The following is a 26,124-nucleotide window of genomic DNA, read 5'->3' on the forward strand; positions in this document are numbered from 1 at the left end:
GCAAAAAAATGACATTTTTCACTTTCAGTTGTAAAATTTTGCAAAAAAAACGACATCCATATAAAAAATTTTCTCTAAATTTATTGTTCTACATGTCTTTGATAAAAAAAAAATGTTTAGGTAAAAAAAAAAAATGGTTTGGGTAAAAGTTATAGCGTTTACAAACTATGGTACAAAAATGTGAATTTCCGCTTTTTGAAGCAGCTCTGACTTTCTGAGCACCTGTCATGTTTCCTGAGGTTCTACAATGGCCAGACAGTACAAACACCCCACAAATTACCCCATTTCGGAAAGTAGACACCCTAAGGTATTCGCTGATGGGCATAGTGAGTTCATAGAACTTTTTATTTTTTGTCACAAGTTAGCGGAAAATGATGATTTTTTTTTCTTTTTTTTTTTTTCTTACAAAGTCTCATATTCCACTAACTTGTGACAAAAAATAAAAACTTCCATGAACTCACCATGCCCATCAGCGAATACCTTGGGGTGTCTTCTTTCCAAAATGGGGTCACTTGTGGGGTAGTTATACTGCCCTGGCATTCTAGGGGCCCAAATGTGTGGTAAGTAGTTTGAAATCAAAATCTGTAAAAAATGGCCGGTGAAATCCGAAAGGTGCTCTTTGGAATGTGGGCCCCTTTGCCCACCTAGACTGCAAAAAAGTGTCACACATGTGGTATTTCCGTACTCAGGAGAAGTTGGGCAATGTGTTTTGGGGTGTCATTTTACATATACCCATGCTGGGTGAGAGAAATATCTTGGTCAAATGCCAACTTTGTATAAAAAAAATTGAAAAGTTGTCTTTTGCCAAGATATTTCTCTCACCCAGCATGGGTATATGTAAAATGACACCCCAAAACACATTGCCCAACTTCTCCTGAGTACGGAGATACCACATGTGTGACACTTTTTTGCAGCCTAGGTGGGCAAAGGGGCCCACATTCCAAAGAGCACCTTTCAGATTTCACCGGCCATTTTTTACAGATTTTGATTTCAAACTACTTACCACACATTTGGGCCCCTAGAATGCCAGGGCAGTATAACTACCCCACAAGTGACCCCATTTTGGAAAGAAGACACCCCAAGGTATTCCAAGAGGGGCATGGCGAGTTCCTAGAATTTTTTATTTTTTGTCACAAGTTAGCGGAAAATGATGATTTTTTTTTTTCTTACAAAGTCTCATATTCCACTAACTTGTGACAAAAAAATAAAAACTTCCATGAACTCACTATGCCCATCAGCGAATACCTTGGGGTGTCTTCTTTCCAAAATGGGGTCACTTGTGGGGTAGTTATACTGCCCTGGCATTCTAGGGGCCCAAATGTGTGGTAAGTAGTTTGAAATCAAAATCTGTAAAAAATGGCCGGTGAAATCCAAAAGGTGCTCTTTGGAATGTGGGCCCCTTTGCCCACCTAGGCTGCAAAAAAGTGTCACACATGTGGTATCGCCGTACTCAGGAGAAGTTGGGCAATGTGTTTTGGGGTGTCATTTTACATATACCCATGCTGGGTGAGAGAAATATCTTGGCAAAAGACAACTTTTCCCATTTTTTTATACAAAGTTGGCATTTGACCAAGATATTTATCTCACCCAGCATGGATATATGTAAAATGACACCCCAAAACACATTGCCCAACTTCTCCTGAGTACGGAGATACCACATGTGTGACACTTTCTTGCAGCCTAGGTGGGCAAAGGGGCCCACATTCCAAAGAGCACCTTTCGGATTTCACCGGCCATTTTTTACAGATTTTGATTTCAAACTACTTACCACACATTAGGGCCCCTAGAATCCCAGGGCAGTATAACTACCCCACAAGTGACCCCATTTTGGAAAGAAGACACCCCAAGGTATTCGCTGATGGGCATAGTGAGTTCATGGAAGTTTTTATTTTTTGTCACAAGTTAGTGGAATATGAGACTTTGTAAGAAAAAAAAATAAATCATCATTTTCCGCTAACTTGTGACAAAAAATAAAAAATTCTAGGAACTCGCCATGCCCCTCACGGAATACCTTGGGGTGTCTTCTTTCCAAAATGGGGTCACTTGTGGGGTAGTTATACTGCCCTGGCATTCTAGGGGCCCTAATGTGTGGTAAGTAGGTAAATGACCTGTGAAATCCGAAAGGTGCTCTTTGGAATGTGGGCCCTTTTGCCCACCTAGGCTGCAAAAAAGTGTCACACATGTGGTATCGCCGTATTCAGGAGAAGTTGGGCAATGTGTTTTGGGGTGTCATTTTACATATACTCATGGTGGGTGAGAGAAATATCTCGGCAAAAGACAACTTTTCCCATTTTTTATACAAAGTTGGCATTTGACCAAGATATTTATCTCACCCAGCATGGGTATATGAAAAATGACACCCCAAAACACATTGCCCAACTTCTCCTGAGTACGACGATACCAGATGTGTGACACTTTTTTGCAGCCTAGATGCGCAAAGGCGCCCACATTCCTTTTATGAGGGCATTTTTAGACATTTGGATCCCAGACTTCTTCTCACGCTTTAGGGCCCCTAAAAAGCCAGGGCAGTATAAATACCCCACATGTGACCCCATTTTGGAAAGAAGACACCCCAAGGTATTCAATGAGGGGCATGGCGAGTTCATAGAAATTTTTTTTTTTTGCACAAGTTAGCGGAAATTGATTTTTTATTTTTTTTTCTCACAAAGTCTCCCTTTCCGCTAACTTGGGACAAAAATTTCAATCTTTCATGGACTCAATATGCCCCTCACGGAAGACCTTGGGGTGTCTTCTTTCCGAAAAGGGGTCACATGTGGGGTATTTATACTGCCCTGGCATTCTAGGGGCCCTAAAGAGTGAGAAGAAGTCTGGAATATAAATGTCTAAAAATTTTTACGTATTTGGATTCCGTGAGGGGTATGGTGAGTTCATGTGAGATTTTATTTTTTGACACAAGTTAGTGGAATATGAGACTTTGTAAGAAAAAATAAATAAATCTGCTAACTTGGGCCAAAAAAATGTCTCAATTGAGCCTTACAGGGGGGTGATCAATGACAGGGGGGTGATCAATGACAAGGGGGTGATCAGGGAGTCTATATGGGGTGATCACCCCCCTGTCATTGATCTCCCCCCTATAAGGCTCCATTCAGATGTCCGTATGTGTTTTGCGGATCCGATCCATGTATCCGTGGATCCGTAAAAAACATACGGACATCTAAATGCAGCCTTACAGGGGGGTGATCAATGACAGGGGGGTGACCAGGGAGTCTATATGGGGTGATCACCCCCCTGTCATTGATCCCCCCCCTATAAGGCTCCATTCAGATGTCCGTATGTGTTTTGCGGATCCGATCCATGTATCCGTGGATCTGTAAAAAACATACGGACATCGGAATGCAGCCTTACAGGGGGGTGATCAATGACAGGGGGGTGATCAATGACAGGGGGGTGATCAGGGAGTCTATATGGGGTGATCACCCCCCTGTCATTGATCAGCCCCCTATAAGGTTCCATTCAGATGTCCGTATGTGTTTTGCGGATCCGATCCATGTATCCGTGGATCCGTAAAAAACATACGGACATCTGAATGCAGCCTTACAGGAGGGTGATCAATGACAGGGGGGTGACCAGGGAGTCTATATGGGGTGATCACCCCCCTGTCATTGATCCCCCCCCTATAAGGCTCCATTCAGATGTCCGTATGTGTTTTGCGGATCCGATCCATGTATCCGTGGATCCGTAAAAAACATATGGACATCGGAATGCAGCCTTACAGGAGGGTGATCAATGACAGGGGGGTGATCATGGAGTCTATATGGGGTGATCACCCCCCTGTCATTGATCACCCCCCTATAAGGCTCCATTCAGATGTCCGTATGTGTTTTGCGGATCCGATCCATGTATCCGTGGATCCGTAAAAAACATACGGACATCGGAATGCAGCCTTACAGGGGGGTGATCAATGACAGGGGGGTGATCAGGGAGTCTATATGGGGTTATCACCCACCTGTAAGGCTCCATTCAGACGTCTGTATGTGTTCTGCGGATCCGATCCATGTATCAGTGGATCCGTAAAAATCATACGGACGTCTGAATGGAGCCTTACAGGGGAGTGATCAATGACAGGGGGGTGATCAGGGAGTCTATATGGGGTGATCACCTCCGTCATTGATCACTCCCCTGTAAGGCTCCATTCAGACGTCCGTATGTGTTTTGCGGATCCGATCCATCTATCAGTGGATCCGTAAAAATCATACGGACGTCTGAATGGAGCCTTACAGGGGGGTGATCAATGACAGGGGTGTGATCAATGACAGGGGGGTAATCAGGGAGTCTATATGGGGTGATCACCTCCGTCATTGATCACTCCCCTGTAAGGCTCCATTCAGACGTCCGTATGTGTTTTGCGGATCCGATCCATCTATTAGTGGATTCGTAAAAATCATACGGACATCTGAATGGAGCCTTACAGGGGGTTATCAATGACAGGGGGGTGATCAATGACAGGGGGGTGATCAGGGAGTCTATATGGGGTGATCTTGGGTGATCAGGGGTGAATAAGGGGTTAATAAGTGACGGGGGGGGGTGTAGTGTAGGGTGGTGCTTGGTGCTACATATTGCTGAGCTATCTGTGTCCTCTGGTGGTCGATCCAAACAAAGGGGACCACCAGAGGACCAGGTAGCAGGTATATTAGACGCTGTTATCAAAACAGCGTCTAATATACCTGTTAGGGGTTAAAAAAATCACATCTCCAGCCTGCCAGCGAACGAACGCCGCTGGCAGGCTGGAGATCCACTCGCTTCTCTTCCGTTCCTGTGAACGTGCGCGCCTGTTGCGCGCGTTCACAGGAAATCTCGCGTCTCGCGAGAGGACGCGCCGTTGCGTCCAGGAGGAATGAATCAACCACCTCCAGGACGCGTCGCTGCGTTCGGCGGTCCGGAGGTGGTTAATGAATTAATGAGGCTAAATATTAATAATATGTTGTAAATTCTTATATAGAAAAAAAGGACCAAAGATGGTGAGAGCGGGGGTAAGTGCCCACCCAACAAAACCATGGGCCACCTGTACAAATGACTCGGTACCAGCTCCAAACAGAAAACGGAGCTCACACAGTACCGTTATAAAACATATGTCATTTTTATTGTAACATGATTAAAATATATATAATAAGCCGTTAAAAATGAAGGAGAGTGACAGAAAAAACACCATCCGACCCCCGGACGAAGGCACGCCGAAACGCGCGTCGGGGTAGCACCATCCTGGTTGGTACAGCACGCTGTCGCCATTAGGTGAGTCTCTGCCTTTTATTTCTATTGGCATTGGGTAAAGTTGACCTCCTCTACCTGGTGATCACTGTGAATTTACTCTAGTCTATGCATTTTTGCATATGCATGTAAGGGCTCTTTCACACTTGCGTTGTTGTGTTCCGGCACTGAGTTCCGTCGTCGGGGCTCTATGCCGGAAGAATCCTGATCAGGATTATCCCCATGCCTTCTGAATGGAGAGAAATCCGTTCAGGATGCATCAGGATGTCTTCAGTTCCGGACCAGAACGTTTTTTGGCCGGAGAAAATAGCGCAGCATGCTGCGCTTTTTGCTCCGGCCAAAAATCCTGAACACTTGCCGCAAGGCCGGATCCGGAATTAATGCCCATTGAAAGGCATTCATCCGGATCCGGCCTTAAGCTAAACGTCGTTTCGGCGCATTACCGGATCCGACGTTTAGCTTTTTCTGAATGGTTACCATGGCTGCCAGGACGCTAAAGTCCTGGCAGCCATGGTAAAGTGTGGGGAGCGGGGGAGCAGTATTCTTACCGTCCGTGCGGCTCCCGGTGCGCTTCAGAGTGAAGTCAGGGCGCCCCATGCGCATGGATGACGTGAGCGCATAGGGCGCCCTGACGTCACTCTGGAGCGCCCCGGGAGCTGCACGGACGGTAAGTATACTGCTCCCCCGCTCCCCACTACTACTATGGCAGCCAGGACTTTAATAGCGTCCTGGGTGCCATAGTAACACTGAACGCATTTTGAAGACGGATCCGTCTTCAAATGCTTTCAGTTCACTTGTGGTGTTACGGATCCGGCGGGCACTTCCGGCAAATGAAGTACACGACGGATCCGGACAACGCAAGTGTGAAAGAGGCCTAACATAGTAACATAGTAACATAGTATATAAGGCCGAAAAAAGACATTTGTCCATCCAGTTCGGCCTGTTCTCCTGCAAGTTGATCCTGTCACGGCTGAGGATGGGGAAAACCCTCAGCCGTGCGATGCCACGAGATGTTAGTCGCTGCTCACCCTCCGCCGATCCCTGAACTAGGAGCTGGGTAGACCACCTGTTCCTCCTGGATGCGGAGAAACAGGAGTCTAAACTGGCCGAGCTGCAAGGGGATATAAACATAAACAGACTATGGATATGGCAGGAGAGTGAAAGACTTCCACCCCTACCTGCCACAGACACACTGACTGGATCCCTGGACACAAGTGCTGAAGTCCACACACAGACATAAACACACAGGAAGCCAGAACCATAGCTGCACTAATAACAGACACCACATAAACAATAACTTAACATCACAACAACATTCATGACCACAGGGGTGGCCCTCACTGGTAGATGGTATAAAGTAGGATGACTCCAGCAGACCATGGCTGAAGCACCCCTCTGACTACTGCTCTCAGCAGAGACTATATAGGCCCACGCAGACACACCCAGTGTTCACACACACAGAAGGGAGTTAACTCTTCCTAGACCAGGCAAGGGAAAACAGCCACATACAGGGGAAGTGTACAAACCCTTATCACACTGCAGCTGTTACCGCAGGCAACGACATGCGTGGCAACCGTGTCCTGGGAGTAAGCCAGAAGGCCGAGACACTGCCACCACATGTACACAATAACAACACGTTACCTCGGGCAGCCACAAGTGAAGGGAAACTATCACAGTGCACACACACAAACCTCGTGCACACCAAACATATAAAAAGGCACACCTACAAAGACAGGTGTAACCGCATGCAGATTGCAGCAAGCTGCCAAGCACAAACATGTGAGGCAACAATCCAGCCGCCCTCACCATGTGATTGACAAAAACCAAACCGCAGGCAACTGCATGCGGATCAGGAGTCACGACCATAACCATGGTCGTGACAGATCCAGAGGAAGGGAAAAAAAAAAAACTGTGAGGTAGAAGCCAATTTTCCCCACTTTAGGGGAATAAAAAATTCCTTCCCGACTCCAATCAGGCATCAGAATAACTCCCTGGATCACCGACCCCTCTCTAGTAGATATAGCCTGTAATATTATTACACTCCAGAAATACATCCAGGCCCCTCCTGAACTCTTTTAGTGAACTCACCATCACCACCTCCTCAGGCAGAGAGCTCCATAGTCTCACTGCTCTTACCGTAAAGAATCCTCTTCTATGTTTGTGTACGAACCTTCTTTCCTCCAGGCGCAGAGGATGTCCCCTCGTCACCGTCCTGGGGATAAATAGGTGATGGGATAGATCTCTGTACTGTCCCCTGATATAGTTATACATAGTAATTAGATCTCCCCTCAGTCGTCTTTTTTCTAAAGTGAATAATGTTGATAATCTTTCAGGGTACTGTAGTCCCCCCCCCCCCTCCAGTTATTACTTTAGTTGCCCTCCTCTGGACCCTCTCCAGCTCTGCTATGTCTGCCTTGTTCACAGGAGCCCAGAACTGTACACAGTACTCCATGTGTGGTCTGACTAGCGATTTGTAAAGTGGTAGGACTATGTTCTCATCACCGGCATCTATGCCCCTTCTGATGCAACCCATTATCTTATTGGCCTTGGCAGCAGCTGCCTGACACTGGTTTTTGCAGCTTAGTTTGCTGTTTATTAAAATTCCTAGATCCTTTTCCATGTCAGTGTTACCCAGTGTTTTAACATTTAGTATGTACGGGTGACTTGCATTATTCCTTCCCAAGTGCATAACTTTACATTTGTCAGTGTTAAACCTCATCTGCCACTTCTCTGCCCAAGCCTCTAATCTATCGAGATCCCTCTGTAGCAGTATACTGTCCTCTGTAGTATATATATATACAGTATACTGTCCTCTGTAGTATATATACAGTATACTGTCCTCTGTAGTATATATACAGTATACTGTCCTCTGTAGTATATATACAGTATACTGTCCTCTGTAGTATGTATGCAGCATACTGTCCTCTTCAGTGTAAATTACTTTATACAGTTTAGTGTCATCTATGAAAATTTATACTTTACTGTGCAAGCCTTCTACGAGATCATTAATAAATATATTGAAGAGAATAGGGCCCAATACTGACCCCTGAGGTACTCCACTAGTGACAGTGACCCAATCTGAGTGTGTACCACTAATAACCACCCTCTGTTTTCTATCACTCAGCCAGTTACTTACCCACATACAGATGTTTTCTCCCAGTCCGAGCATTCTCATTTTATATACTAACCTTTTATGTGGTACAGTGTCAAATGCTTTGGAGAAGTCCAGACACACGACATCGATTGATTCGCTGCTGTCAAGTCCAGAACTTACCTCCTCATAGAAACTGATTAAATTAGTTTGACATGTCCGATCCCTCACAAAGCCATGCTGATATGGCGTTATTTGCTTATTTCCCTTGAGATGCTCTAACATAGCATCTCTCAGAAAACCTTCAAACAGTTTACACACAACAGATGTTAAACTTACCGGCCTATAGTTTCCAGGCTTTGTTTTTGGACCCTTTTTGAATATTGGCACCACATTTGCTATGTGTCAGTATAAAGTCCGCAAATATCAGAAATAAGGGTCTGGCTATGACATTACTTAATTACCTTGGGATACGGGGGTGTATGCCACCCGGTCCTGACGATTTGTCTATTTTAATCTTTTTAAGTCGCTGATGTACTTCTTCCTGGGTCAGACAGGACACTTTTAATGGGGAATTTATTTTTACATTTTGCATGTCATCTGACAGTTTATTTTCCTCAGTGAATACAGTGGAGAAAAAAATATTTAACAGCTTTGCTTTCTCCTCGTCGCTCTCTGCAACTCCCCCTAAGGGCCGACACCTTCAGATTTATACTTTTTAACATTTATATAATTGAAGAACATTTTAGGGTTAGTTTTACTCTCTTTGGCAATTAATCTCTCGGTCTCTAGTTTGGCCGCTTTTATTTGTTTTTTACATGTTCTATTTTTTTCCTTATAGTTTTTCAGTGCTTCCGTGCTACCCTCCTGTTTTAGTGATTTATATGCTTTCTTTTTGTCTTTTATTGCTTTCTTTACAGTTCTATTTATCCACATTGGTTTCTTTTTGTTCCTTAACCTATTATTCCCATACGGTATGTACCTCTCACAATGAGATTTTAGGATGTTTTTAAAGATATCCCATTTTGTGGCTGTATTTTTATTTTTGAGGACTTTGTCCCAGTTATTTAGGCCTATGGCCTCTCTTAGTTGGCTAAATTTAGCTTTTTTAAAGTTTGGTATTTTTGTTCCTCCCTGTGGAAACGCTCTTTTGAATGATAATTGGAAGGTTATTACTTTATGGTCACTATTTCCAAGGTGTCCCCCGACCTGCACGTCTGTTGTTCTGTCAGGCCTATTGGTTAATACTTAGTCCAGTATGGCCGTCCCTCTAGCGGGTCCTGAACCAGTTGGGAAAGGTAATTGTCTTTGGTTATTGCCAAGAACCTGTTTCCCTTATGAGATATACAAGTTTCAGTTTCCCAGTCTATATCTGGGTAGTTGAAGTCCCCCATAATAACCACCTCATTATGATTTGCCGCCTCGTCTATATACTCTGGTATATTAGGTGGTTTATACTAAACTCCTATTAGTAATTTATTGTTGTTTTTAGCTCCATGTATCTCTACCGACAGTGACTCCACATGTTCATGTCCCTCACTTACAGTACAGACCAAAAGTTTGGACACACCTTCTCATTCAAAGAGTTTTCTTTATTTTCATGACTATGAGAATTGTAGATTCACACTGAAGGCATCAAAACTATGAATTAACACATGTGGAATTATATACATAACAAACAAGTGTGAAACAACTGAAAATATGTCATATTCTAGGTTCTTCAAAGTAGCCACCTTTTGCTTTGATTACTGCTTTGCACACTCTTGGCATTCTCTTGATGAGCTTCAAGAGGTAGTCCCCTGAAATGGTTTTCACTTCACAGGTGTGCCCTGTCAGGTTTAATAAGTGGGATTTCTTGCCTTATAAATGGAGTTGGGACCATCAGTTGCGTTGAGGAGAAGTCAGGTGGATACACAGCTGATAGTCCTACTGAATAGACTGTTAGAATTTGTATTATGGCAAGAAAAAAGCAGCTAAGTAAAGAAAAATGAGTGGCCATTATTACTTTAAGAAATGAAGGTCAGTCAGTCAGCCGAAAAATTGGGAAAACTTAAGTAAGGGCTATTTGACCATGAAGGAGAGTGATGGGGTGCTGCGCCAGATGACCTGGCCTCCACAGTCACCGGACCTGAACCCAATCGAGATGGTTTGGGGTGAGCTGGACAGCAGAGTGAAGGCAAAAGGGCCAACAAGTGCTAAGCATCTCTGGGAACTCCTTCAAGACTGTTGGAAGACCATTTCAGGGGACTACCTCTTGAAGCTCATCAAGAGAATGCCAAGAGTGTGCAAAGCAGTAATCAAAGCAAAAGGTGGCTACTTTGAAGAACCTAGAATATGACATATTTTCAGTTGTTTCACACTTGTTTGTTATGTATATAATTCCACATGTGTTAATTCATAGTTTTGATGCCTTCATAGTCATGAAAATAAAGAAAACTCTTTGAATGAGAAGGTGTGTCCAAACTTTTGGTCTGTACTGTATATCTTCTCGGACTGTGGGCTTTAGACAAGACTTTACATAAAGGCAGACCCCTCTCCCTCTCCGGTTTTGACGATCCTTTCTAAACAGACTGTAACCTTGTACATTAACTGCCCAGTCATAGCTATCATCCAGCCGTGTCCCAGTTATTCCCACTGTCATAGCTATCATCCAGCCGTGTCTCAGTTATTCCCACTGTCATAGCTATCATCCAGCCATGTCTCTGTTATTCCCACTGTCATAGTCCTCCTCACACATCACTAATTCCAGTTCCCCAGTTTTATTAGTCAGGCTTCTGGCATTAGTATACATACATTTGAGAGGTTTATGTATATTTTTTACCCTACACCTTTCCTTCTGAACTGTTCTAGTCTCTCCTTCCATTCCTCCCCCAGTCCCACTACCTCGCCCCCGGTCTCTATCTGCACTATCTTCCCCTCCTATAGTGTAATTACCCTCCCCCCCAGTCCCTAGTTTAAACACTCATCCAACCTTCTAGCCATCTTCTTCCCCAACACAGCTGCCCCTTCCCCATTGAGGTGAAGCCCGTCCCTACGATAGAGCCTGTAGCCGATAGCGAAGTCGGCCCAGTTCTCCAGGAACCCAAACCCCTCCTTCCTACACCAGTTCTTGAGCCACTTCTTAATCTCCCTAATCTCCCGCTGCCTTTCTTGTGTGGCCCGTGGTACAGGCAGTATTTCGGAAAATACTACCTTTGAGGTCCTTGCCCTAAGCTTTTGACCTAAATCCCTGAAATCATTTTTAAGGACTCTCCACCTACCTCTAACTTTGTCATTGGTTCCGATATGGATCATGACCACTGGATCGTCTCCAGCCCCTCCCAGCAATCTGTCAACCCGATCCGCGATGTGTTGAACTCTAGCGCCAGGAAGACAGCGCACTGTTCGGCGATCACGGTCTTTGTGACAGATTTCCCTATCTGTTCGCCTAATAATTGAGTCTCCCACTACCAGCACCTGTCTGGCCTGCCCTGCTCTCCTGGTTCCCTGCTTACTGGAGCTGACATTCCCCTGACTGGCAGAGGAAGTGTCCGGCTGCAGCAGTGCCGTCCCTGGACTGACATCCCCCTCATCTGCCAAACGTGCAAACTTGTTGGGGTGTGTCAGATCAGGGCTAGCCTCCCTGGCACTCTTCCCTCTACCCCGCTTTCTAACTGTTACCCAGCTAGCTACCTCACTTTCCTCAGCCTCCTCTCTGTCACCCTCCCCCTCATCTACCCCATAGAGTGCTTGCTCGGTGAGAAGCAAACTCTTTTGCAAATTGTCAATGCCTCTCAGTGTTGCAACTTGCCCGTTTAGAGACTCGATTTGCGATTCCAGATGGGTAATTTGCTCACATCTTGAACAAAGATATCCACCCTCGAACGGCTGTTGCAGGACTGCATACATCATGCAAGACTGCGTTGTCAATTGTTCAACACATACTAAATGGGGATTGCAACAGTAAAAAAGTAAAACAGTAAATATGATTTAGAATTAGACCCTGTCTGCTGTAGTTGAAGGACTACCTAGAATTAAGCCAACAACACACATATATCCAACCTTAGTTTCCAACTCCTTTTCTTAAACTCCTTCTTTTTTTTTTTACTCCACTTAATAAGAAGCCCACTTAGTAGAGCAAGCCTCAGGAAGAGCAAGCTCTAGAGAGTCTAGTGGTTCAATTTATAGAGCACTCCCCTTGATGAAGCAGAGAAAAAAAAAATGGGTTTAAATGGCAGTACTAAAATGCAAAAACGTAACTTTCAAGGATCTCTGCTTCAAACCACACTCAGACACCTGCAATCACTCCCACAAAATCACACTCAGCACTAGAACTCCTTTTTTTTTAACTCCACTTAATAAGAAATGTGTTTTTTAATATCTTAGCCATGTGGTCAAAGTTATTGAGACTCATCCTGTATATTCTTTATATGCATAATTTATTGTATATTTAAATGTTCGGTAATTACATTTGGATACGCTTGTTACCTCCTTTGACACGTGTGCAGCGCCAGGATGGCGTTTTTTCTGTCACTCTCCTTAATTTTTAACGACTTATTATATATATTTTAATCATGTTACAATAAAAATGACATATGTTTTATAACGGTACTGTGTGAGCTCCGTTTTCTGTTTGGGCCCATGGTTTTGTTGGGTGGGCACTTACCCCCGCTCTCACCATTGGGTCATCTTTGGTCCTTTTTTTCTATATAAGAATTTACAACCTATTATTAATATTTAGCCCGTGTAATGACCAGGATGGTGTGTTTCTTTCTGCTACCTTTCCTTTTAAAGTGACATTGTCGTTTTACATTTCTAGTGATTTAATAAAATATAATATTTTTTACTGGTACTCTGTGAGCTCCATTTTTTGTAGGTTTCGTTACCACTGATCTAGGGTAATAGGAATAAGTTAGTTTTAACAGGTACATCACCATCACCACTGGGAGTATTGGCAGATAAAGAACTCACAATACACTATGGAGGCAATAAAATAAGTTATTTATTTGGGACCATACAGATGATACGGTATCTGAGATTAAATCACACTTTAATACTCTTCTCCCTCTTCTTCTCCCTCTCCTTCCACGCTGTCAGTGCCGACCTCCTCATAATCCTTCTCCAGGGCGGCCATGTCCTCCCGAGCCTCAGAGAACTCTCCTTCCTCCATACCCTCACCCACATACCAGTGCACAAAGGCACGCTTAGCATACATCAGGTCAAACTTGTGGTCCAGGCGAGCCCAGGCCTCGGCAATGGCGGTAGTGTTACTCAACATGCACACTGCCCGCTGCACCTTGGCCAGGTCTCCACCGGGAACCACAGTCGGTGGTTGGTAATTGATACCAACTTTGAACCCTGTTGGGCACCAGTCCACAAACTGGATGGTGCGCTTGGTCTTGATGGTGGCAATAGCGGCATTGACATCCTTGGGGACAACATCACCTCGATATAGCATACAGCAGGCCATGTATTTGCCATGTCTGGGGTCACATTTAACCAGCTGGTTGGCCGGCTCGAAGCAAGCGTTGGTGATCTCAGCCACAGAGAGCTGCTCATGGTAAGCTTTCTCTGCAGAGATGACAGGGGCATAGGTGGCCAGTGGGAAGTGGATACGGGGGTAGGGCACCAGGTTGGTCTGGAACTCTGTCAAGTCCACATTCAGAGCACCATCAAACCTGAGAGAGGCTGTGATGGAGGACACGATCTGGCCGATCAGTCGGTTCAGGTTGGTGTAGGTTGGGCGCTCAATGTCCAGGTTCCTGCGGCAGATGTCATAGATGGCCTCATTGTCCACCATGAAGGCACAGTCTGAGTGCTCCAGGGTGGTGTGGGTGGTGAGGATGGAGTTATAGGGTTCAACCACTGCTGTGGAGATCTGCGGGGCAGGGTAGATAGCGAACTCTAGCTTGGATTTCTTGCCATAGTCAACAGAGAGACGTTCCATCAAGAGGGAGGTGAAGCCTGATCCAGTGCCACCACCGAAACTGTGGAAGATGAGGAAGCCCTGGAGACCTGTGCACTGGTCAGCCTAATGGAAGAGAGGCACAAAAGAAAGTTACTAAATTAACAATGACCATCAGATGGAAATATGAAGCCAGGGTCTAAAGTTTCCCCCATGGTGCTGCCCGTAGCAATTAGAATATACTAGCATTTTGAGAAAGTTGATGATAAAAATAAGACCCTGACTTCTAAAAGGTCAGTTGCGTTGATGAGTAGGCTGTCAGAATACATGAAGATCTCAATAAACTCACCAGCTTGCGGACCCTGTCCAGCACCAGGTCAATGATCTCCTTGCCAATGGTGTAATGACCACGGGCGTAGTTATTGGCGGCGTCCTCCTTGCCGGTGATGAGCTGCTCCGGGTGGAACAGTTGTCTGTAGGTTCCAGTTCTCACCTCATCTGTAGGAGAGAAATAACAGAGGTTTCTAAGTGAGTTCCAGAACCATCCGTCCCACTCATCTCCCCAGATCTTCACTGATGTCTCTTCTATCCCACCCTCACAGACAATCAGATCTGATGTACTCACCGATCACAGTGGGCTCCAGGTCCACAAACACAGCGCGGGGGACATGTTTACCAGCCCCCGTCTCACTGAAGAAGGTGTTGAAGGAATCGTCTCCTCCACCGATGGTCTTGTCGCTGGGCATTTGCCCGTCCGGCTGGATGCCATGTTCCAGGCAGTACAACTCCCAACAGGCATTGCCAATCTGGACTCCAGCCTGGCCAACGTGGACTGAGATGCATTCCCTCTGTATGGGGGGGGGGGGAAGGGGGATATGGTGAGGGTTAAATTTCTATGACAAGGTGTTTCTTACTATAGGCTGGAAGGTTAGTACATACCGACACACAGGATAGGACAGTATAGACTGACACAGGCAGACACACTGCACATAGGGCAGTACTAACTAATATAGACACACACTATATACATATATATAGGACAGCATAGACTGATGCAGTTACACACTAGGACGGTATACAATGATATAGTCATACATCACATGAAGAGGACGGTACAGGCCATGTCTGATATATAATACATTGGTAGGACAGTGTAGACTGACACACTCATACACTGACTAGATAAGTATCTTGTACTAATATATGGAGAAAAAGCCCCATACACATGAGAATGATGTATAATGGCAGCCGAATGGTAAACTGATACAGATCCACAGACGAGATCTAACAGATGAGATTGTATAGATGAAATCAGATGGATCAGATTGGGCGCTGACACATATGATACATGGGATTTTATAGCTAAGACTATATCATATAAAAGACCCATAGATTGGGCACTCACCATGATTTTGGCTGTAGATCTCCTGTCTCCAATGAGTTAGGTCTTGGGATGTGGAGTAGTCCTGTCCTCTCTCTGGTCTCCTCTCTCTATATATGTGAGTCACTGCCCAGAGAGTCCTTAGTAACAGAAGGAGGTGACCCCCTCCCCCCTGAGCCCTGCCCTGTGTATCACACAATCCAAGACAACACAACTGTTACCAGGTACAATGCTGCACAATGTGACCCTCAGGGCAGGGAGACGGGAGTCAAAACACAAGAAGAAAATGGAGGGAGGCAGAGAGGCAAACCCTGATCGAGGGAGAAGAGCGGCGAAGGGAAGCAGTGGGGGTGGGGCGAATATATCTTAGGGTTTAACATTTATCCTTCCGGTTGGTATGCGGAAGAAAAAGACTCCCCTCCCCCACTCCATTGTTTTTGTGATTTCTTTTTTTCACCATCTGCCGCGCAGTATAAATGATCTTTATTCCACCGGTTTGCGGTGATACCCGAGATGTGAACTTTTTCATTTTTATTCCATAAATTATATTGTTATAGAAATCAGTTTCTTCTTTTCGTTGCCTTTTTCACAACTTGCAGCTTTTGATATAAAATGCACTTGTATACCGTATATATCATGACCGGCAGTGAAAGAGTTAGGGCTCATACGCTACTTTTCTGCGGTGTCGACAGTCGGATGCGGATCGCGGACCCCATTTAAGCGAATGGGTCCTGTCTCTGCACGCGGTGGCCGTACGGTTGGTGCCTGTGCGTCGGGGGCCGTAATTTTCGGTCCGCATCACGGGCCCGGCCGGCACATGTTCATGAGCCCTTACTCTGATTCTAAAAAAGGGGGAGAACAGCTACGAGGCGTAAAATCCTCTAAATTCACTAAGAACGTGCACCATTTCTAAGGTACAAAATACATATGTAAAAATTGTTAGTTCTGAGGTGGAGTAAGGCTACATGCACACGACCGTGCTGTTTTTTGCGGTCCGCAAACCGTGAATCTGCAAAAAACGGAATCCGCCCGTGTGCCTTCCGCATATTGCGGAACGGAACGGGCGGCCCATTGTAGAAATGCCTATTCTTGTCCGCAAAACAGAGAAGAATAGGACATGTTATATTTTTATTGCGGGGCCATGGAACGGAGCAACGGATGCGGACAGCACACGGAATGCTGTCCGCATCTTTTGCAGCCCCATTGAAGTGAATGGGTCCGCACCCGAGCCGAAAAAACGGCGGCTCGGATGCGGACCAAAACAACGGTCGTGTGCATGAGGCCTAAGGCTCCATACACACGTCCGCAATGTGTTTTGCGGATACACGGATCCGCAAAACACGGAAAGCGGCAATGTGCGTTCCGCATTTTGCGGACCGCACATTGCCGACATAATAGAATATGCCTGTTCTTGTCCGCAATTGCGGACAAGAATAGGACATGTTCTATTTTTTTGCGGAAGCACGGATGCGGAAGTGCGGATCCGCAAATGTGGATGCGGACAGCACATTCCATCCCTATAGAGAATGAATGGGTCCGCACACTTTCCGCAAAATTGCGGAAAGGATGCGGACCCATTTTGCGGACGTGTGAATGGAGCCTAAAGGAAAGAAAACAAACATGTCTGCGCCAACTCGTCATGCCCGCCGCACCATTAGGATACATTTGAGTCATAGATAGATAGATTCCCCCATTGACTCATCATGTGTAAATTACGTGAGGCCTCGAATCCTACCCCCTGCTCAGTTTGAATTTTAGATTCTGCATTTTAAATAAATGCGACCCCCAGGGCGGGAAGCTGGGAGTCAAAACACAAGGACAGGATGGAGGGAGACAGAGAGGGAAAAGCAAAGAGGGAAACGTGGGAATAAGGAGGGAAAGAAGTCTGGACAGTTATCATTGTGTTCATTGTATCATTTTATCAAAATGATACATTTTATGCGACCTGGAAGACACATTCCTTCATATGACCTCATGACTGGCGTACACTTTTTAAAGGGTCTGATAAAACTTTTGATATATCATAGACACATATCGAAAGTTTTGATCAGTGGGGGTCTGAGCGCTGAGACCCCAACCGATCACTAGAACGAGGAGAGAGAAGCACGCGCATATCGCACTCCTCACTGCAGGAGACGGGCTCAGTACAAAGTCTATGGGGGTCCTTCCAGACGCCGATCCCTTTAGTTGGTGGTGGATGTGCTGAATTTATGTAGGGGCGCCGGACTCTGCATAATTTCGGCGTATCCGCCACCTGTCTACATCTACGCCAGCTTCCTTGCTGGTGTGGACTTAGACCATTTTCTATGCCTAAAACAGGAGTAGAAAATGATAAATAAGACAGGGAAAAGTCGCAATCTGCTGTGCGCCGTGTCATTCCTTTTTTGCTCCAAATTTAAGAGTTCTGAATTTCGGAGCTCAGTTTTTTTTGCCTGCTGGCTGGATGCAGTATGGGTACCTTCAATTGGTATAAAAAACGGAAGAGTCGCTAAGTCACTATTCAGGGGATAAAATCTTGCCCTAATAGGGGGTGCTGTGCTGGCCCTAGGGATCTAACCACCGAGGACCCGCCCTGAGAAGGGCGACCTCGTCCGGATCCTGACCCTATAGTAAATTGCCGTGTGTTTCCCAATTACTGGATTCAGCAATTGCCTAAGCAACTATTTTTTATGGCGTTTTTTTTGTGTGCACTTTTGCAAGTTTAAAGGTGTTTTTTGCACCTGCAGTTTTTGGTATAATTTTTTATTTTTTTTTGCTGTAAAAATACCAGATGTTAGCTGAAGGTCTATGGGAAACACGAAGCTCAGGACACACAATCGTCTTTTTGCTCCTGGTGTTTTTTTTCATAGGGCAGTGTTTTTTGTCTTTCTTGCTTGTTGGAGAATACTGGAGACCTTGGCGTTTTTTTTCAGGTGTTTTGACATCACCTTCAGATTGGTTGCTACGAGGAATTAAGAAAGTTTTGATAAATGAGGCCCAGTGCATCTTACCACTGGTGTTTTCTTCATGGTGTTTTTTCCCCTATGGAGAAGGTGATCAGTGATGGTCAGTTCGCAGTGTTCGCCAGCAAACACATGCGGGCTGCCATGTTTAGTAAGGTAGACTCACCCGTCCGGCGATGCCCTTACCTGTGCCTGCGCCGCGAGCCGGTCTGAAATCAAATGCAGTCACAGGGAGCAGGCAGTTCTGGGAACAGCCGCCGGGGGCCTTCATTGGGCTGTTTTCGGAACTGCCTGCTCTCGGTGACTGCATTTGTTTCAGACCGGCTCACGGCGCAGGCACAGGTAAGGGCATCGCCGGACGGGTGAGTCTACCTTACTAAAGATGGCAGCCCGCATGTGTTTGCTGGCGAACACTGCGAACTGACCATCACTGATCACCTTCTCCATAGGGGAAAAAACACCATGAAGAAAACACCAGTGGTAAGGTGCACTAGGCCTCATTTATCAAAACTTTCTTAATTCCTCGTAGCAACCAATCGGAGCTCAGCTTTCATTTTTTTCAGGGCCCTTTAGGAAATGAAATGTGAGCTCTGATTAGTTGCCAGGACTAAGACAGTTTTACTGTTAGACAGTTTTGATAACTGGGGCCCAATGTGTGCAAAAAAAATGCCACAAAAACAGACATAAAATGCAGATGGAAAAACAAACAAGCAAAAAAAACAACAACGCATGCAGTTATTCTGGAGTGCTTCTACTTTGAACGCCTCTAAGTCTGAAGCCCCCAAAACAAGATGATGGCGCGCTCAAAGGAGACCCGGTTGGCTTGGGATAACCGGCCTCCTCCTCCGTGCGTGGACCAGCATGTGGAGCCGCACGTCTGGGGACGTCAGAAGCCCCCCCCCCCTTCCCCCCACCTCTCTCCCGCAGCACATTGCACTCTCGTGGGAACCTGGTGCTGAATCATTCATAGATGACCTGATTATGGGTCCCAGATTCATGTGTAGCAGAGAAGCAACCTCAAAGCTAGGCAGATCCGTCATGCAGGAATCTGGAAAAGCTGAGTGACAGCCTCTTGGAAGTAATAATGGCGACCGAATTAGTTGTCATCCAGCTTTCCTAGAAACGGATAGGAGTTTTTATGTAGGCCATCTGCTGTTTGTACGTCCCCCGTGTTTATGGGCAATGTTTTCTTCTCTTTAGACTTCCCACCAGTCTTCCACATAAAGCTGAAGGACGTTGTGATACTAGAAGGAGATTCGGTGTCCCTGTCCTGTCTTCCTGCCGGGAGCCCCGCACCCCGAATTCTATGGAAGAAAGGTAATTATAATGCAGCTTAGCCTTTGGTAGGTACATATGTCTGGTATTGAAATGTCCAAAGTGAATTATTAGGGCCAACATTCTGGGCTAATTACCTTCTTAAAGGGGTTATACCCGGAGTAGAATATCAATGGCTTATCCTCAGGATATGACCTCAATATCATACCGCTGGGGATCTGACTCCCGACACTCCTACTGATCGGCTGTTTGAAGAGGCCATGGCGCTCTGGTGAGTGCAGCGGCCTCCTCAAGCACAGCGCCATACATCGTATAGTGGCTGTGCTTGGTATTGCAGCTCAGGTCCATTCAGTTGAATGTAACTCAGCGGCAAATCAGTCATGTGACCAATGAACATGATGTCTCTGGCCTAGGAAGGGGCCACAGCGCTCACGGGAGCCCAACTGATCAGATATTGATCTGAGGATAGGCCATCAATATCAAAATCTTGCACAACCCCCTTAACATATCTTTATAGCAGTCGCAGCTCCAGATGTCCTGCATAGACATAATTACATGGTATAACTCTGTCTGCCTTCAACAACCACTAGAGGGAGCTGAAGAGCTCAGTATATATGTACAGTATAAGCAGTCTGCAGTAAGCTCCTGAGCTCCCCCTAGTGGTGGCTGCAGGGAGAAGTTTAGCATTTATCTAGGTCTAGGCAGGTTATATGGTGCTCTGTATATGAAAAAAGAGTCTCTGATTGCTATAAAGATATATTATGACATTAATCAGCACAGAACTTCGGACTTATTTAGATAAAAGTAAAAGGAAGAATTTCACTTGAAGGCCAAAATTGGTTTTGTCCTTAAAGGGTTAAAAGTAAAAAAAAAAAAAACTGGAGCAGCTGTATGCTGTGATAATGATATGTCTGACATCTGTTCTACAGGACGTATCTCATCCTAGGGACGGGAAGCATCTTGCATTATTGATATCCAGTCTAAAGCCTCAATATCTCGATCAGCGCAGCCATGTGGAACGAAGCATGGACGCCTGCAACGTAGCAGACAGCCTTCGCTCACTTGCAGAGTACCGATGCAGCAGAGCTGAGCTAGCAAATACCATGCAGCTGAGTTTGTCATTCGGTTCAATGTGCCAGTCAGGACGTCACATGTCAGTTCACCTACTGAATCTTTGTCACGGTCATATTGGTGTTTGACCGTGACGCGGTTGCCATGCAGACTGGTTGCCGGTGGCAACGTGTTGTTGGCAGTTTGCATGTGCACTTCCCCTTTAAGGTTTGCCTCCCTGCTGTTTGGTGAGCAAGGGGTTAATCTTCTTGCTAGTGGGGATTAAGGTGTTTCCTGGGTGTGGCCGCGGGCTTGATATATACAGTGCTGCCCATAATTATTCATACCCCTGACAAATGTTGACTTAAAGTTACTTTTATTCAACCAGCAAGTAATTTTCTGACGGGAAATGACATCGGTGTCTCCCAAAAGATAATAAGACGATGTACAAGAGGCATTATTGTGGAAAAAAACATTTCTCAGCTTTTATTTACATTTGAGCAAAAAGTGTCCAGTCCAAAATGATTCCTACCCTTCACAATAATCAATAGAAAAGCCTTTATTGGCTATCACAGCAATCAGACGCTTCCTATAATTGCAGACCAGCTTTTTGCAGGTCTCCACAGGTATTTTTGCCCATTCATCTTTAGCAATGAGCTCCAGATCTTTCCGGTTGGAGGGTCTTCTTGCCATCACCCTGATCTTGAGCTCCCTCCACAGATTCTCCATTGGATTCCAGTCTGGACTCTGGCTGGGCCGGTCCAAAACGTTCATGTTGTTGTCTGCTGACCATTTCTTCACCACTTTTGCTGTGTGTTTTGGGTCATTGTCCGGCTGAAATGTCCACCGGTGCCCAAGGCCAAGTTTCTCTGCAGACGGCCTGATGTTGTCGGTGAGAACCCTCATGTATTGCTCTTTTTTCATGGTGCCGTTTACTGTGATTAGGTTCCCTGGTCTATTGGCTGAAAAACACCCCCAAAGCATTAGGTTCCCACCACCATGTTTGACAGTGGGGATGGTGTTCTTTGGGTTGAAGGCTTCTCCTTTTTTACGCCAAATGAAGGAAACATCATTGTGACCAAACAATTCAATTTTTTGTTTCATCTGACCATAACACAGAAGACCAGAAGTCTTCTTCTTTGTCCAGATGAGCTTTTGCAAAGGCCAAGCGAGCTTTTGTGTGCCTTATCTGGAGAAGTGGCGTCCTCCTTGGTCTGCAGTGTGCAGTGTCTGTTGGATTGTCTGCCCTGAGACATTGCCACCAGCAGAGCCCAGATTCACCAGGATGGCCTTGGTGGTGATCCTTGGATTCTTTTTCACCTCTCTAACTATCCTCCTGGCCAGCACAGGTGTCACTTTTGGCTTCCGACCACGTCCTCTGAGATTTTCCACAGTGCGGAACATCTTGTATTTTTTAATAATACTTTGCACTGTAGCCACTGGAAAACATTTAGAAATGGCCTTGTAGCCCTTTCCTGACCTGTGAGCAGCCACAATGCGCAGCCGCAGGTCCTCACTGAGCTCCTTTGTCTTAGCCATGACTGTCCACAAACCAACTGCAGAGAGCTGCTGTTTTTCACCTGTTGAGTTGATTAAAACAGCTGTTCCCAATTAATCAGGGTAATTAGGATGCTTTAGAACAGCTTGGACTATTTGGAATGGTATAGAACTTTGGATTTTCCCACAGACTGTGACAGTTTGTGAAGGGTATGAATAATTTTGGACTGGACACTTTTTGCTCAAATGTAAATAAAGCTGAGAAATGTTTTTCCCCCACAATAATGCCTCTTGTACATCGTCTTATTATCTTTTGGGAGACACCGATGTCATTTCCCGTCAAAAAATTACTTGCTGGTTGAATAAAAGTAACTCAACTTAAGTCAAAATTTGCCAGGGGTATGAATAATTATGGGCAGCACTGTACCTTGCTTGGTGTTGGAGCTTTGCTCCTTGCCTGGGTGTCACTGCCCAGTCCTTGAGGGCCACCTTATGGAACATAAATTGTACTCCCTTATGTACCCTCCATGTACCTTTACCCTCACTGGTTCTATGTTTGGTGTGTGTTTATGTTCTGGGTGTGTGAAGCATTTTGTTGGTTGTTACATGTCTGTGCTGTTGTTGGTGTTAGTCCCTGCATGTATGCTATACGTCACCTGGTATGTTGATACCTCCGGAAGGGGGTTGGTTTCCCGGAGGGGTGAACCATAAGTCTGGATGCAGTGCTGCCTGGGGCTGCCGTGCACCTTGCTGTATGGGGCCCAGACAGTATCAGGGGTGCTGGGTACAGTGTCCTATTTGGTGTGTGGGCACCTGTACTTATGAACGGGTTCCAGTCGTGGTGGCTGCAGCAGGTAAGTGAGTTTCTGGTGTTCTTACCTGCCGACTCTGTTGCTGTATTCAGTTGTCCACTTTTCCCTGCAGCTAGGCCTGTGGAGACTCCCTGCAGCTAGGCCTGTGGATGAACCTGGTTGTCTCTTGTCCCTGTCTCCTAACCTCATGGTTCTGAGGTATGGGCCCTTTTACCTTAAGGGTCGGCTTTTACAGTTAGGAGAACAGGGCCAGATTTAGGGATGCTATAGCAGGTGACCAGCTACCTATTCTTGGTAGCCTGGTCTAGCTGCTACCCCTATCCCTTTTACCCCACTCCCCACCGTGACAATCTTATCACAGTGCACAAAAAGGCACATTCAGCTCTGCTACATCTGTACTCAGTAGTAACTTTTCCATCGGATGGGCCCACAGCGCTGTCAGCACCACAGCTGTACTCCTATATGCATATACTGTATCTATATTCATGCAGATTGTCGCTCTCTTCTTAGATAAGATGGTCATAGAATCTGGAGGACAGGTCAATATAAGATCCAATCCAGATGGACGTCAAGTTCTCACTATAACGAGAGCTGGCCAGAGAGAAGCCGGGCTCTATGAGTGCGTGGCAGCCAATGCGCTGGGCAATGCCACCAGCTCCTGCTCATTAGCAGTGGCACGTATGTATACTTCTTACTTTCTTTTTAATAAACCTTGAATACGGAAAATTAACCTCAGCCGTTTGGTGACTGATGAGGGGAGAAATAGAAAGCACGGCTCTGGTTTTCTAACTTCTGACTGACCACTAGGGGGAGCTCACAGCATATGGATTATTACAGAGGTTCTCCGAGACAAGAACCTTTTTTCATATGTGCAGGCAGGGTACTGGAGTTAAAAAAAAAACTAGTGCTCAGGTTCCAGCGCCAAGTTCCCTTTTTCATTATTTTCGTCCCCCTCTGGACTGGAAGTGTGACATGCTGTCTACACCCAATTTGTGGCCTCAGTGGTGCTGGCCCTGCACATGACCAGTTCCACTGCTGAGGCCATTAATTGGCTGGCGACATGCGTGTAGATGGCACATCTGGAGGAGAAAGGAGCTTAGTATTGGAACTGGAGCACCAGTTACAGGTGAGACTTTTTTTTTAACCCCTGCACCCTGCCTGCCCATATGGGTTCCCAGTCTTCATGAACCCCTTTACAAGGGTATTCCCATCTTATAAAATGATGTCATATTGCTAGAATATGCCATTATATTTTGACTGGTGAGCTTCGACCTCTGGGACCCCATGATGTTGGACCCCCACTGCTTTCCCTCCTAAGTATGTCCTGCACATAGATGCTTGGCATTTCCCTATTGACTTACATAGGGCCACATTGCATTTCACTGCATAAGGAGGGGAGCACTGTTCAGAGGAGGGGGGCACTGAAGGGGATGCAGTGATAGAACAGGGCAATGTCCACGTCATTCTGAAGAGATGGAACCCCCAGCAGTCATAAAGCCCTGGCATACCCCTTTAACGGGAGCTGTTTTACTTCATCTGCGTTGAGCTCCCCCTAGTGGTGGCTCTAGGTAACCACAATAATGGTGTAACGACAAGCAAGAGCCTCAGTTGGGTGGTTCTCTAAAGGAAGGTCAGCGTACAAAGACTGGGTTTGGATCATGGGTGGTCTTGTCAAAGAAGTGGTCTTAGTGCCATTCATGTGACCAAAGCTGCAACCCCTTCATTCTCAGGATCTCTGGGGCTCTCAGAGGTCAGATCCCCAGCGATCATAAAGTGAAACTCCTTTAATTTTTAATTTTTTTTGGTCTTTCTGCCTGTCAATACTTTTTTAGTAATCTTTTTATTGAGTTTTATATATCGTATAAATATATGCAAATATGAACATGTATACATTAATCTGATCAAACAATAGAGGTCAGTTAACGGAAATAAAGCTGGACATACGGCCGGAGGTACCCGGCCATTTCAGTGGAATTGGCCGACCATTTATAGTCTATGGGGACCTTACGACTCTTCATGATGGCACAAGTCAGACTTGAGAATGTTGAACTTCTACATGCCCCATCCTTTTGTTCTCAAGGAAATAACCCGTCAACCAGAAGTGTCTGGTATTAATCCCCTCTCCTATCATTATCAGTACATTTTTATTGGTTTTTGATTTATTATAAGGTTACATTTCATATGTTTAATTTAACAATTGATCAGTAAACAGAACTTATACAACAGTTTCTTTGTATTATCGTTATTGGTTAGTGGTTGACTTATATAAAATTAGTGAGTGGAGAATAATTTGTCGTTTTACCATCTGGTTTTCAGTTGTAATATTAATCCATGTATATCCATACAAAAAGACACGTGTATACACATATACATACATATACACACCCGTGATACTATGTACATAGCCATACATTAACAATGACAAATTATTATATAAGTTATCAATCACTCAAGTGATATTAAAGTTAATAAGAGGGATAGAGGGGGTAGGTTGGACATGCCAATATGAGTTAATGAATAGTTAATAACATTGATTTTAAATCTGAATATAAACATGTGCACAGACATTAAGTAACATAACTAAATAACAGTTCAAATATATGTGCGTATGTGTAAAAACGCGCACTCACATCCGCACACATATGTATTCATACATCCATCTTAGATTGTCCACATATGGCCCTATATACTCACATCCACACATATCCATATCTATAGTTACACATGTATACATGTCAACATATGTAATAGGCACAATATAGTATACATTATGTGCACGCACCCACATATACAGTACAGACCAAACGTTTGGACACACCTTCTCATTCAAAGAGTTTTCTTTATTTTCATGACTATGAAGGCATCAAAACTATGAATTAACACATGTGGAATTATATACATAACAAACAAGTGTGAAACAACTGAAAATATGTCATATTCTAGGTTCTCCAAAGTAGCCACCTTTT

At 45.2% G+C, this 26,124-nt stretch overlaps 2 protein-coding genes across 4 annotated transcripts in view; one reads left to right on the forward strand and one right to left on the reverse strand.

Moving 5' to 3' along the window:
* SPEG (striated muscle enriched protein kinase) overlaps positions 1-26,124 on the forward strand; it is a 236,068-nt gene that overhangs the window by 183,059 nt on the left and 26,885 nt on the right. For all 3 annotated transcript variants that reach the window (XM_040441587.1, XM_040441588.1, XM_040441589.1), the window contains 2 exons: positions 19,725-19,841; positions 23,669-23,836. In XM_040441587.1, the coding sequence (XP_040297521.1) occupies positions 19,725-19,841; positions 23,669-23,836 (285 nt within the window). The remainder of the gene's footprint in view (positions 1-19,724; positions 19,842-23,668; positions 23,837-26,124) is intronic.
* LOC121008868 (tubulin alpha-1A chain-like) lies at positions 13,279-15,932 on the reverse strand. Its single transcript, XM_040441590.1, has 4 exons — positions 15,607-15,932; positions 14,827-15,049; positions 14,551-14,699; positions 13,279-14,327 (listed from the first exon to the last, which is right to left on the reverse strand). The coding sequence occupies exons 1-4, from the start codon at positions 15,607-15,609 to the stop codon at positions 13,347-13,349; spliced, it is 1,356 nt and encodes a 451-aa protein (XP_040297524.1). The 5' UTR covers positions 15,610-15,932; the 3' UTR covers positions 13,279-13,346.

This window comes from Bufo bufo, chromosome 7 (genome assembly GCF_905171765.1).
Source record: "Bufo bufo chromosome 7, aBufBuf1.1, whole genome shotgun sequence".
NCBI classification, from domain to species: Eukaryota; Metazoa; Chordata; class Amphibia; order Anura; family Bufonidae; genus Bufo; species Bufo bufo.